General features: G+C 46.3%; 1 protein-coding gene across 1 annotated transcript in view; it reads left to right on the plus strand.

The window, feature by feature from the left end:
• kif13ba (kinesin family member 13Ba) overlaps positions 1 to 13,352 on the plus strand; it is a gene marked incomplete at its 3' end in the record, with an annotated part of 76,429 nt that overhangs the window by 25,194 nt on the left and 37,883 nt on the right. Inside the window, 6 exon segments of the mRNA XM_083662302.1 lie at positions 3,802 to 3,814; positions 4,926 to 4,986; positions 5,139 to 5,231; positions 6,577 to 6,757; positions 9,181 to 9,268; positions 10,156 to 10,290. Of these exon segments, the coding sequence (XP_083518428.1) occupies positions 3,802 to 3,814; positions 4,926 to 4,986; positions 5,139 to 5,231; positions 6,577 to 6,757; positions 9,181 to 9,268; positions 10,156 to 10,290 (571 nt within the window).

Here is a 13,352-nt window from a genome sequence, read left to right on the forward strand (position 1 = left end):
TAGCCAAACTTGGGTTAAGCGTGTGTTTCCACACGGACCCCCAAAGCCCCCCAAACCCCCCCCCCCCCCCACAGCGAGTACCCGATTACTCGTTCATAATAGAAGGAGACTACTCGAGTATTTAAATTGGTTAAAATGCCCATCCCTAATAGAGAACATTCAGCAGCATTGCGTTTGAGGACGGTATTGATTTCGCAGCCTGACTGAACGTGCAGGATCCAATAAAAGTCCTGCGTTAGACTTCCCCACTTCCCAGACAGCTGGAAGTCTGCCAGCGTTTGTGTTGTGCTCATCTCCTTCTCAATACAAAACCCCTCTGCTCTGCTCATCCCAACAGGTTCAGACAAACGCCAGGAGTTATTTGGAAATGCTATTTTGACCTTTTGAGTCATGTCTTTTAGCTGTGTTTTGGAGGCAGATAGTGACTCTGAACTTGGCGGCAGACTGAATGAACGGCTGCTGTGTTCAGATGGTGAGTTAGTATGCCCGAGCAGGGACGAGCCCTCTGGCATCTCACTGCATCACACTGAGCTGAGAGGAGGAGAGGAGAGGAGAGGAGAGGAGAGGAGAGGAGAGGAGAGGAGAGGAGAGGAGACAACATGGCAGATAGCCACGGGCATTCACATTCTAAATATCATGGACTTCCACTGGGGACTGATGGTATACTCACTCCAGTCATACTCCACTTGCAGCCCGGGGGCCAGATGCGGCACGCTGCCCATTTTCTCATTCACTATGAAAACAAACATGAAATCAATTTTGACTGAGACAAATATCATCCGGCTGCTCGCTGCACATGTTTCTATTTGTCCGTGTGTATTCTGTGTGTGTGTGTGTGTGTGTGTGTGTGTGTGTGTGTGTGTGTACGCTTGTACATGTAACTGGCCTGTCTATTGCCACCCAGTCCCACCCCACCACCACCACCCACTACCCTCACAACTGCACCAGGAGGCGTTGTGATCCTGCCCGGGGCTTCAGGCTGCACACTCAAGGGCGTCAATTCAGTATGGCAAGCTATGGCAGCCGCCATACCTTGGCTTTCTAGCTCAATTTGAGAGAGAGGGAAGGAGAGAGCGAGGGGGAGAGAGACAAAGCAGAGGGAAGGAGAGAGCGAGGGGGAGAGAGACAAAGCAGAGGGAAGGAGAGAGCGAGGGGGAGAGAGACAAAGCAGAGGGAAGGAGAGAGAGCGAGGGGGAGAGACAAAGCAGAGGGAGAGAGAGAGGGGGAGAGAGACAAAGCGGAGAGAGAGATATGCGCACGGGGAAAAAACTCGCATCTGCTCGTTAAGCTTAGGACATAGGAAGGAAGGCAGCGCGAGGCGGAGCTCCACAAACCGGGGGCGCACTCCCCGCTCGGGTCGGTGTTCAGAGCACCGCTGGTACAGTGAACGGTCCATTATAAAGTCAATGAAACGCAATTAAAAGTCAATGGAATGCCATTACGTTCAGTAGACTGAGCCCCATCGTGCGGTGCGCTCCCCTCTCTCTCTCTTTCTCCTCCCCTCTGCTCTAGGGATGGGCATTTCTAGCAAAAACACTATTCGAAATCCGCTGGCCAAAGTCGACTTTTAATCGAAATTCGAAAATAAAAATAAAAATGTAAAAAAAATAAAAAATGTATTATTATTATTTATTTTTTTGTGAGTGAAATGTTGCATTGTCTCCCCTGATTCTAAGTCTACGGCTTTATTAATTAATATAAAAAGCTTCTGCTGTGGATTTTTAGCTCAAACAAGCATTGCACCACTGAAGTAAAGAACATGTTACATGACATTGACATTTTCGAAAATAAAAAACAGTTTTGACAATCATGAGTGGTTCATTAAATATTTAGTAGGCTCAGGTCTGAGTGCCAAAGGGGTGCCAAAGTCACCCCCTCTCCCTCTTCATGGGATTTCATCCGCCATTCATTTTTCCATAAACCTTGCTTAAAATGCTTATAAAAATTGTTTTACTTGCTCAAACCAAGCGATTCGACTATACTTAGAATCAGGGGAGACAATGCAACATTTCACTCACAAAAAAAAAAAAAAAAAAAAAATCGAATTTCGACTTTCAATAATAAAAGTCGACCTTGATAATAACAACGATTATTGGAAAATTCGAAATTCGATGCCCATCCCTACTCTGCTCTCTCTCTCCTGCTCTCTCGTAGATGCTGAAGGAGGTGCGCAATAAGCAGATCTCCTTACTTACATCATTCTACCAATTATGTTGTTTGTTAAGCATACAGTAGCTACCTTGCAAAGTCTTTCTTGACTGGCAGTTATAGTTACCGTATCCAGGGGCAGCTGGGGCATTTTTGTCCAGGGGGCGGTATAGCCTACTACCAAAAGTTGGGCTGTGTGATCTGCTTGAAATCAATATCATGATAATAATCATGAGGATTTTCTTGATATCATTACTGTTGTTCATGCTAGGTTATTTGGAAATAAACACTCCAACAACAATAAAGTATTCTCTGGCAGGCAGGGATAATTACCATAGTGTACAGTAACACAGCTGTTTACAGAGGTTACACTTCCTCACACCATAGGCTATAGCCTATTATTGTTTTTACTGCTGTAGTGTGTTGGTCATGTTTAACACAAAGTAGGCTACATTGATGTAACTGCTTTTGCAGACTAAACATTCATATTTTTAGAGGTTAAGGTTCCTTGTACAATTTACAGCATTCATTTTTATGCACAGCCTGTGAGTCAGTGAAGCAATTCACACACACACACAAAATAATAATGTAACACTACGGCTCTGTCTGTAACGCAAGGAAACGAGGAATGTAGGTGGCAATTCTAGGTAGTAAGTTGTCATTTTTATGTTTTAGGCTGTCTGAAACCAGTTTTATACAAAAGGTGACTGAATTTGCAACCTTTCCAGGTACCTATTCAGGTATCAGGTGATATTCAGCTTCCTTGCGTTACAGACAGAGCCTACATGTAGGCTATATCATCCAGTGGAATTTAACATTACTATAGATGTCACATAACTGAATTGCATATAGAAATGACTAACCAAATTTGACTATTGCACAACCGATTTGACAAAAGATTTCCAGGAAGGGGGGGAAACCCCACCTTCAGCCCCTCACCTCCTACCTTCAGCCCCTCACCTCCTACCTTCAGCCCCTCACCTCCTACCTTCAGCCCCTCACCTCCTACCTTCAGCCCCTCACCTCCTACCTTCAGCCCCTCACCTCCTACCTTCAGCCCCTCACCTCCTACCTTCAGCCCCTCACCTCCTACCTTCAGCCCCTCACCTCCTACCTTCAGCCCCTCACCTCCTACCTTCAGCCCCTCACCTCCTACCTTCAGCCCCTCACCTCCTACCTTGCCATGCCTTGGCTCTTGCTGAAATGACGCCACTGTGCACACTTGGTGGTTCTCTGATCAAAAGCGTATTCTTTTCCAGGATGCACTGCAAACTTTGCAAAGACCACCATAGCATAACCACACACACACACACACGCACACACACACACACACGCACGCACACGCACACACACATACACACACCTGCAAGTCTTTTTGATGTCAGAGGGGACACACAACATGTAAACAAGCCACACAAAAACATGGTTGACGTCCAGGTCCATTGTGAGTTCATGTGATTGGTGAGGAGAAGTAAAGCCAGCTGGCCAAGCCCACCCTCCTGCTCTCTGTGTGTGTGTGTGTGTGTGTGTGTGTGTGTGTGTGTGTGTGTGTGTCCCACAACATATTCTCTATATACCATCATGCTCTAAACGTCATCTCTCTCCCTCCCCTCATGCTCCTGTGGACTGTGACCTCACTCTCAACATCACCAGGAATCAGACCAAGGTAATACACACACACACACACACACACACACACACACACACACACACACACACACACACACACACACACACACACACACACACACACACAACACACACACACACACACACACACTCACACACTCTCACTGGTTTCCACACGGAGCTAATTCCATGCTTGTGAATCATCTGCATGTTGAACAAAGACAGCAGTGTGTTTTCTTTGACTCAGTGACAGGCAGCAACTGAACAGGCAACCAAGCACAGCAACGCTTTGGGCAACTTTGCCTGAGGAGGAGTTGCCTTATGACATCATTCATGACATCAGAGGAAACAAACCAGTGTTTGACCTCGTGGCTTTTTTGCCGACATGTATTGCTGGTTGCTGTCATACAGCACATTGGCTAAGGAATGGCTTAGGTTGCTGCTCTGTCGGTCTGTCTGTCTGTCTGTCTGTCTGTCTGTCTGTCTGTCTGTGTGTCTGTGTGTCTGTCTGTCTGTCAACCTGTCTGTCTGTCTGTCTGTCTGTCTGTCTCTCAACCTGTCTGTCTGTCTGTCTGTCTATCTGTCTGTCTGTCTGTCTGTCTGTGTGTGTGTCTGTCTGTCTGTCTGTCTGTCAACCTGTCTGTCTGTCTGTCTGTCTGTCTGTCAACCTGTCTGTCTGTCTGTCTGTCTGTCTGTCTGTCTGTCAACCTGTCTATCTGTCTGTCTGTCTGTCTGTCTGTCTGTCTGTCTGTCTGTCTGTCTGTCTGTCAACCTGTCTGTCTGTCTGTCTGTCTACCTGTCTGTCTGTCTGTCTGTCTGTCTGTCAACCTGTCTGTCTGTCCGTCAACCTGTCTGTCTGTCTGTCTGTCTGTCTGTCTCTCATCCTGTCTGTCTGTCAACCTGTCTGTCTGTGTGTCTGTCTGTGTGTCTGTGTGTCTGTCTGTCTGTCTGTCTGTCAACCTCTCTGTCTGTCTGTCTCTCAACCTGTCTGTCTGCCTGTCTGTCAACCTGTCTGTCTCTCAACCTGTCTGTCTGTCTGTCTCTCAACCTGTCTGTCTGTCAACCTGTCTGTGTCTGTCAGTCAGTCTGTCTGTCTGTCAGTCAGTCATATTGACCCTGTTCTCGCTGTCTCTCCATGCGTCCCACAGGTCTTTGCCTATGATCACTGTTTCTGGTCCATGGACGAGTCGGAAAAGGATAAATTTGCAGGTCAGTTAATCAAAATAAATCCAATTCTAACAGGGTTTTTACAAAAATGGTTTCAGCACCAAAGTGACTTCCTGAACAGCAAAAGCATACGAACAGTTCAGTTAGAGAACAAGACAAATATTTCAATGATGAAGAACATGTTTGTTTCTCAGGTCAGGAGGTGGTGTTCCAGTGCCTTGGAGAAAGTCTTCTTCGCAATGCCTTCCAGGGCTACAACGCCTGTATCTTCGCCTATGGACAAACTGGTAGTCTACCACGAAACACCTCTGTACTCTGGTCTATGGACAAACTGGTAGTCTACCATGAAACACCTCTGTACTCTGGTCTATGGACAAACTGGTAGTCTACCACGAAACACCTCTGTACTCTGGTCTATGGACAAACTGGTAGTCTACCACGAAACACCTCTGTACTCTGGTCTAGAACATCACTTGAGCTATACGTCATCAAGTAGTCATGGAATTGGATGAAGAACCCTATAGAGAGGCAAAGTGACCGCCTACTTCCTGCTTCGGCACTGTACCAGAGATTTTCATCCGCCCTTTATTTTTCCATAGACATTTCGTAAAATGCTTGTAAAAATAGTTTTACTTCGTCAAACCAAACGGTTCAGATATGTTTAGAAACAGGAGAGACCACATAACATTTCAACATTTCAAAAATGCGGATTTAAAGAAAATATTCTTTCTGTGTAGTTTTTTTCAGTTTTGTTCGAAGTGAAATCTTCTATGGTCTCTCCCGATTCTAAATATAGCTGAACCGCTTGGTTTGACGAAGTAAAACTATTTTTATAAGCATTTTACGAAATGTCTATGGGGAAATAAATGGCGGATGAAAATCTCTGGTACAGTGCTGAAGCAGGAAGTAGGCGGTCACTTTGCCTCTCTATGCGAGGGATCAGCGTGACATCACAACCACCCAGAAATGCAGAACCCCGCAGCAGTTATTAGTATGAGTTGTGCCAAACAAACGTTAATATCACTATATTATAACTATAATATAACTATACATCACATCGCTTATATTTTAACATTCTGAGTAAGAGCAGAAGTAGCTCAAGAGTCTGATATATTATATGCACGTAGTGTTAAACTTGTGGGAACTGTCGCAGTTTTTAAAATGAAAAGTGAATTTTGTAAACGGCACAGCCGGATAGAGTGAGACACTCAAGGCTGGATCCATAGGGTCCCATGATGAAGTTACTCATTTCCACCCAGTTTACCAGTTTACCAAAATTCTGATTGGCTGATCCCTCATATTCATCTGGTTAATTATGGTCTTCATTATGTACTGTGTTAGATGCTGCTCTCTCTACAAAATATATTCTTCACGTCAAATAAATCCATGTAATTCCTGGTTGAATGACGGTTAAATTAAGTGTCATTCTCTCCATTCAATTATATGTTTACCAAAACTGTCTACTTAAGGACATAATTTTTTCATGTGTGTGTGTGTATATGTGTGTGTGTGTGTGTGTGTCTCTGTGTGTGTGTGTGTCTGTGTGTGTGTGTCTGTGTGTGTGTGTGTGTCTGTGTGTGTGTGTCTGTGTGTGTGTGTGTGTGTGTGTGTGTGTGTGTGTGTGTGTGACAGGTTCGGGGAAGTCGTACACCATGATGGGCTCAGTGGACCAGCCGGGCCTGATCCCGCGGCTGTGCAGTGCTCTGTTTGAGCGCACGGTGCTGGAGCAGCGGGAGGAGGAGAGCTTCACGGTAGAGGTTTCCTACATGGAGATCTACAACGAGAAGGTCCGAGACCTACTCGACCCCAAAGGGTACGAGCGCACCCTGACCTCTCGACGTTTCCACAAAGTGAAGGAAACGTTTTAGGGTTTACCACATAGCCTTAGACTTAGACGTACCACATAGCCTTAGACTTAAGCCCAATTGATGCTTGGTCTGCCGACACTTTTGAAACGGTCGCCGACAGAAATGAGGACTTGAGTCGACACTTTCAAGTGTCGGCGAGCAGTGTCTGCTACCTGGTGAAATGTCTAGTGTCGCTGACCACGTCATAGCAAGTCTGATTGGCTATATAGACGGCACGCACTTGACTTCCTTCCTTGTTTTGGTTTTCGCTCGATTGAAATGAATGAACGTGTCCCCGCTATTTTTATCAGCCTGTCCTTGATGTATGACTTCGTGAAAATCACAAAGAACATCGTGACCAATTTCCCAGAGAGAGAGGAGGTGAGTTGTGTGGTTGTGTGTCATTTATATGCGGCTGCAGCCAAGTACGTTACATCTTGCCTCCGAGGTGTGCGTTCCCTCTCTTCTCTTGGCTGTCTGCTGATAGCGTTCGAGTGTCACGTGACCGTTGAACCGAGGCGAACATTCACTGAAGTATAAATGCAACACCATGAGCGACACTTTCTTTTTCGTCTGCGACCATGTGCTGAGCGACACTTTATAATAAGTATAAATTAAGCTTAAGACGTACAGTACCACATAGCCTTAGACTTAGACGTACCACATAGCCTGAGACAGTTCACACAACTTTACCACGACATGCATATATTATACATCAAACTCTTGAGCTACTTCTGCTCTCACTCAGAATGTCCAAATATAAGTGATGTGATGTATAATTTTTGAGATATGAACGTTTGTTTGGCACAACTCATACTAGTTAACTGCTGCGGGGCTTCTGCATTTCTCTGGGATTTGTTGTTGTGACGTCACGCTGATTCGTCCTATCACAGGGTCTCCGACCATCATTTGGAGTCTCACCCTGTTCTAAACTTGAAGTCGGCTGCTGATTGGCTGGTGGGTTGTGGGTCCCAGCAGCTGCTGTGGTCAGTGGATGAAAAGGTTCCGCCTCCTCCTGGCCTGTAGTCAGTGTCGGGGTGCAGCTCATGTCCAGCGGCTCAGCAGTAAATCAGGAGGCTGAGGCCTCTGTCTGCAGCCCCAGACAGCACGACCTCTAACCTCCGCTCACTACACGACCTTTGACCTCAGTAAAACCCATCTATAGAGCAGCAGCCCATCTGACGGCCATATGGGGCCGAGCTGCAGAGCACAGAATGATGAAGCTCTGAGGTTTAGCAGGGTCAGAAGGCCAAGTGTTAAAAAAGTCTCTCTGGAGTTGGGGAATGTTGCAGTCGTGGCCAGACACGATACACAAAACATGACTTATTGAGTAAATCAGACGATTTTATTTTAAGTGGATTTGATCTGACTTACTTAAATTTCACATCACATTTCCTCTAATTAAAAAAGTTAAATGGTTCATACACCTTAAAGGAAGACTCTGCCCATTTTCAACCAGCTTTGTATCATTAGAATATCAGTAGTATATCAGAAAACTGTAAACGGTTTTGAAGTCTGTTATTTAATTTGACAGTTATTGAGTGTTAAAGTGTGGACCAGTGACATCACTGGTCCACACTAACTCAAATGAATAACTCATTAACTCAAATCAACTCTCAATAACTGTCAAACTAGATGAATGACTTCAAAACCGTTTACAGTTTTCTGATATACTACTGATATTCTAATGATACAAAGCTGGTTGAAAATGGGCAGAGTGTTCCTTTAAGTCACTGCTGCTGCATCGCCATCTTGGACGAAACCAGCTGGGCTAAGATTGGCTCTCCTGTCGGTACGTGACGTTTGATTGGTGGAGGTGACTGAAGCCTGGGAAAGATGGATGACTATTATATCAGTCTATATAGAATAGAGACAGTCGGCATGTCTGGGAAAGCCTACAAAATGTTATACGGCTGGCGCGCGAGTGGGGTAAAACCGCCCATATATCTGAATGGGTTGACTCAGCAAAAGACGGTGCTGCGGCTCTAAACTACAGGTTTGGGGATTCTAGAGCAGAACACAAGACGTCTGCTCAGATGTGCGTTTACTGCGGTGGATAAATCCCCGATCGTGTCTGCCTGGGCTGAGCTAGCAGCTAAACTCTAACTTTGCTGAATGGATAGAACGGGGGAATTTACCCCACCCTGACCACGCCCCCAGCCATGCTGAGCCAGCTAACCCAGCGTCTATGACGAGACATCGCCTCAACCTATGTAGAGTTTCTACTACAGATATACTGTAGCTGCTACATGTAGACATCCTAGTACATACTGTACACATGCATACCTCAAAGTTTCTCTCCTCTTGGTTTAGATGATGTGCATCACGTGTTGATCAATAAAGTTTCACTGACGTCTCTTTTTCTATTTTAAACCTGTTTCCTGTCCAGGAGCAGACAGGCTCTGAGGGTGAGGGAACATAAAGTTTTGGGTCCTTATGTGGACGGTCTGTCTCGTCTAGCTGTGGCCTGCTACAAGGTAAAGAAATATGAAAATGTCTTCTATACACTTTATTTTATTTTATTTTATTTGACGGTTACAAATTGAAATACAATGTACTAAACAAAGTACAGACACGGATCTCAAGGAATAACATCAAGGATAAAGCACAATAAAGTCAAGACTTATTTCCATTGTGGTCCTTGGTCTTAAACAGGTATATATAAAAAAAACAAAACAATATAAACATGAAAATAATTAACAGATACATTCATACAGTATGAATTATGTAGTGAGAGGTAAGAAACAGACGCATCAAAATACACTGAATTTTGGAGAACTTATTGGAGGTCTTATGTTTTTCCACCATGCAAGAGCATCATGCACAAGTCATTTTGTGCTGTCCGTTTTCTTATTCTGTCCATTTCTAGTTTCAGCACTTTCATTGGCGACATGTATATTTAATCACATATGGGATGTTTTCCCCCGCTTTGTCTCTTGATTGTACTTTTTAAATTGGTGTCCAATTCCAAGTAACATGAGAAAGGTCTTAAAGAATCTTAGTTTGGCTGCAGAGCAGATCCCTTCTTACCAAACAGTTTGCTCATCAGATCCCTTCTTACCAAACACTTTGCTCTTATAATGCTTCACAGAAAACAAACAAGTCAACAGTTCACCATTCTAAAAATAATGAGGCCTCCTCAAACCCATAATAACTCATAATAAGCTTTACTTTCATGCCAGCAGTCATTTTGTCATAGACATTTCAAGGCCTTTACTTAAAAAAAGAAATATATATATATTTTTTTTTAGGATACGATTATCTGTGGTTTCATAACTGAGCTACTACATTGTTGTGTTGACAGGACATTGAGTCTCTGATGTTGTGTTGACAGGACATTGAGTCTCTGATGTTGTGTTGACAGGACATTGAGTCTCTGATGTCAGAGGGGAATAAGTCGAGGACGGTCGCTGCCACCAACATGAACGAGGAGAGCAGTCGGTCGCACGCTGTCTTCAACATCATCCTCACACACACACTCAAAGACCTGAAGTCTGGGGTAAGACACACACACACACACACACACACACACACACACACACACACACACACACACACACACACACTCAAAGACCTGCAGTCTGGGGTAAGACACACACACACACACACACACACACACACACACACACACACACACACACACACACACACTCACTCACTCAAAGACCTGCAGTCTGGGGTAAGACACACACAAACACACACACACACACACACACACACACACACACACACACACACACACACACTGAAATACCTGCAGTCTGGTAAGACACACACTCTTCTTCTGTGGTCCCAGCTTCTCTGTCCCCCCACAGTACCTCCTGCTACAGCACCACCACATTTCTCTTTGGGTTTACCTTCACCTCATCAAACATCAGAGCATAAAAGGGGCTTTCTCTCTCTCTCTCTCTCTCTCTCTCTTGTTTTGTCTCTCTTTCTCTCTCTCTTTTTGTGTGTGAGTCTGTGCACCATGTGAGTCTGTGCACCATGTGAGTCTGTGCACCATGTGAGTCTGTGCACCATGTGAGTCTGTGCACCATGTGAGTCTGTGTACCATGTGAGTCTGTGCACCATGTGAGTCTGTGCACCATGTGAGTCTGTGTACTATGTGAGTCTGTGCACCATGTGAGTCTGTGCACCATGTGAGTCTGTGTACTATGTGAGTCTGTGCACCATGTGAGTCTGTGCACCATGTGAGTCTGTGCACCATGTGAGTCTGTGCACCATGTGAGTCTGTGCACCATGTGAGTCTGTGCACCATGTGAGTCTGTGTACCATGTGAGTCTGTGCACCATGTGAGTCTGTGCACCATGTGAGTCTGTGTACTATGTGAGTCTGTGCACCATGTGAGTCTGTGTACCATGTGAGTCTGTGCACCATGTGAGTCTGTGCACCGTGTGAGTCTGTGCACTGTGTGAGTCTGTGCACCATGTGAGTCTGTGCACCATGTGAGTCTGTGCACCATGTGAGTCTGTGCACCATGTGAGTCTGTGCACCATGTGAGTCTGTGCACCATGTGAGTCTGTGCACTGTGTGAGTCTGTGCACTGTGTGAGTCTGTGCACTGTGTGAGTCTGTGTACCATGTGAGTCTGTGTACCATGTGAGTCTGTGCACCATGTGAGTCTGTGCACCATGTGAGTCTGTGCACTGTGTGAGTCTGTGCACCGTGTGAGTCTGTGCACCATGTGAGTCTGTGTACCATGTGAGTCTGTGCACCATGTGAGTCTGTGCACCATGTGAGTCTGTGCACTGTGTGAGTCTGTGCACTGTGTGAGTCTGTGCACCGTGTGAGTCTGTGTACCATGTGAGTCTGTGCACTGTGTGAGTCTGTGCACTGTGTGAGTCTGTGCACTGTGTGAGTCTGTGTACTGTGTGAGTCTGTGCACTGTGTGAGTCTGTGTACTGTGTGAGTCTGTGCACTGTGTGAGTCTGTGCACTGTGTGAGTCTGTGCATTGAGTGAGTCTGTGCACTGAGTGAGTCTGTGCACTGTGTGAGTCTGTACACTGAGTGAGTCTGTGCACTGTGTGAGTCTGTGCACTGTGTGAGTCTGTGCATTGAGTGAGTCTGTGCATTGAGTGAGTCTGTGCACTGTGTGAGTCTGTGCACTGAGTGAGTCTGTGCACTGTGTGAGTCTGTGCAGTCTGTGCACCATGTGAGTCTGTGCACTGAGTGAGTCTGTGCACCGTGTGAGTCTGTGCACCGTGTGAGTCTGTGCACTGTGTGAGTCTGTGCACAGTGTGAGTCTGTGCACTGTGTGAGTCTGTGCACCGTGTGAGTCTGTGCACCGTGTGAGTCTGTGCACTGTGTGAGTCTGTGCATTGTGTGAGTCTGTACACTGTGTGAGTCTGTGTACTGAGTGAGTCTGTGCACTGTGTGAGTCTGTGCACCGTGTGAGTCTGTGCACTGTGTGAGTCTGTGCACCGTGTGAGTCTGTGCACTGTGTGAGTCTGTGCACCATGTGAGTCTGTGTACCATGTGAGTCTGTGCACTGTGTGAGTCTGTGCACTGTGTGAGTCTGTGCACTGTGTGAGTCTGTGCACTGTGTGAGTCTGTGCACTGTGTGAGTCTGTGCACTGTGTGAGTCTGTGCACCATGTGAGTCTGTGCACTGTGTGAGTCTGTGCACTGTGTGAGTCTGTGCTGCACTGTGTGTGAGTCTGTGCACTGTGTGAGTCTATGCACTGTGTGAGTCTGTGCACTGTGTGAGTCTGTGTACTGTGTGAGTCTGTGCACTGTGTGAGTCTGTGCACTGTGTGAGTCTGTGCTGCACTGTGTGAGTCTGTGCACCGTGTGAGTCTGTGCACCGTGTGAGTCTGTACACTGTGTGAGTCTGTGCACTGTGTGAGTCTGTGCACTGTGTGAGTCTGTGCACTGTGTGGGTCTGTGCACCGTGTGAGTCTGTGCACCGTGTGAGTCTGTGCACTGTGTGAGTCTGTGTACTGTGTGAGTCTGTGCACTGTGTGAGTCTGTGCACTGTGTGAGTCTGTGCACTGTGTGAGTCTGTGCACCGTGTGAGTCTGTGCACTGTGTGAGTCTGTGCACTGTGTGAGTCTGTGTACCATGTGAGTCTGTGCACTGTGTGAGTCTGTGCAGTCTGTGCACTGTGTGAGTCTGTGCACTGTGTGAGTCTGTGCACTGTGTGAGTCTGTGCACCGTGTGAGTCTGTGCACTGTGTGAGTCTGTGCACTGTGTGAGACTGTGTGAGTCTGTGCACTGTGTGAGTCTGTGTACGCATGTGTGAGTCTGTGTGAGTGTGTGAGTCTGTGTACTGTGTGAGTCTGTACACTGTGTGGCCATGGAGATGATGGGTCAGATGTGTGAGAAGCTTCACTCCAGCCTGAAGAAAAGAAGTGAACTAGTCATCCTGACCCACTTCTCCTCTCGTGCTCCTTGCCCTGGTTTCCAGATGGACCAGCCACCAGCTCACCCTGTGAATAATTAACTGACGTGACAGTCATCCAGTCAGCTGATACAGCCTGCTCTGTTTTCACCACTGACCACCAGCCACTCAGCTGCTCAGTCTGTCAAGTGGGTGTGTCAGCCAACCAGCCAGTCAGTCA

This window comes from Poromitra crassiceps (assembly GCF_964638095.1).
Source record: "Poromitra crassiceps genome assembly, chromosome: 28".
Classification (NCBI taxonomy): Eukaryota; Metazoa; Chordata; class Actinopteri; order Beryciformes; family Melamphaidae; genus Poromitra; species Poromitra crassiceps.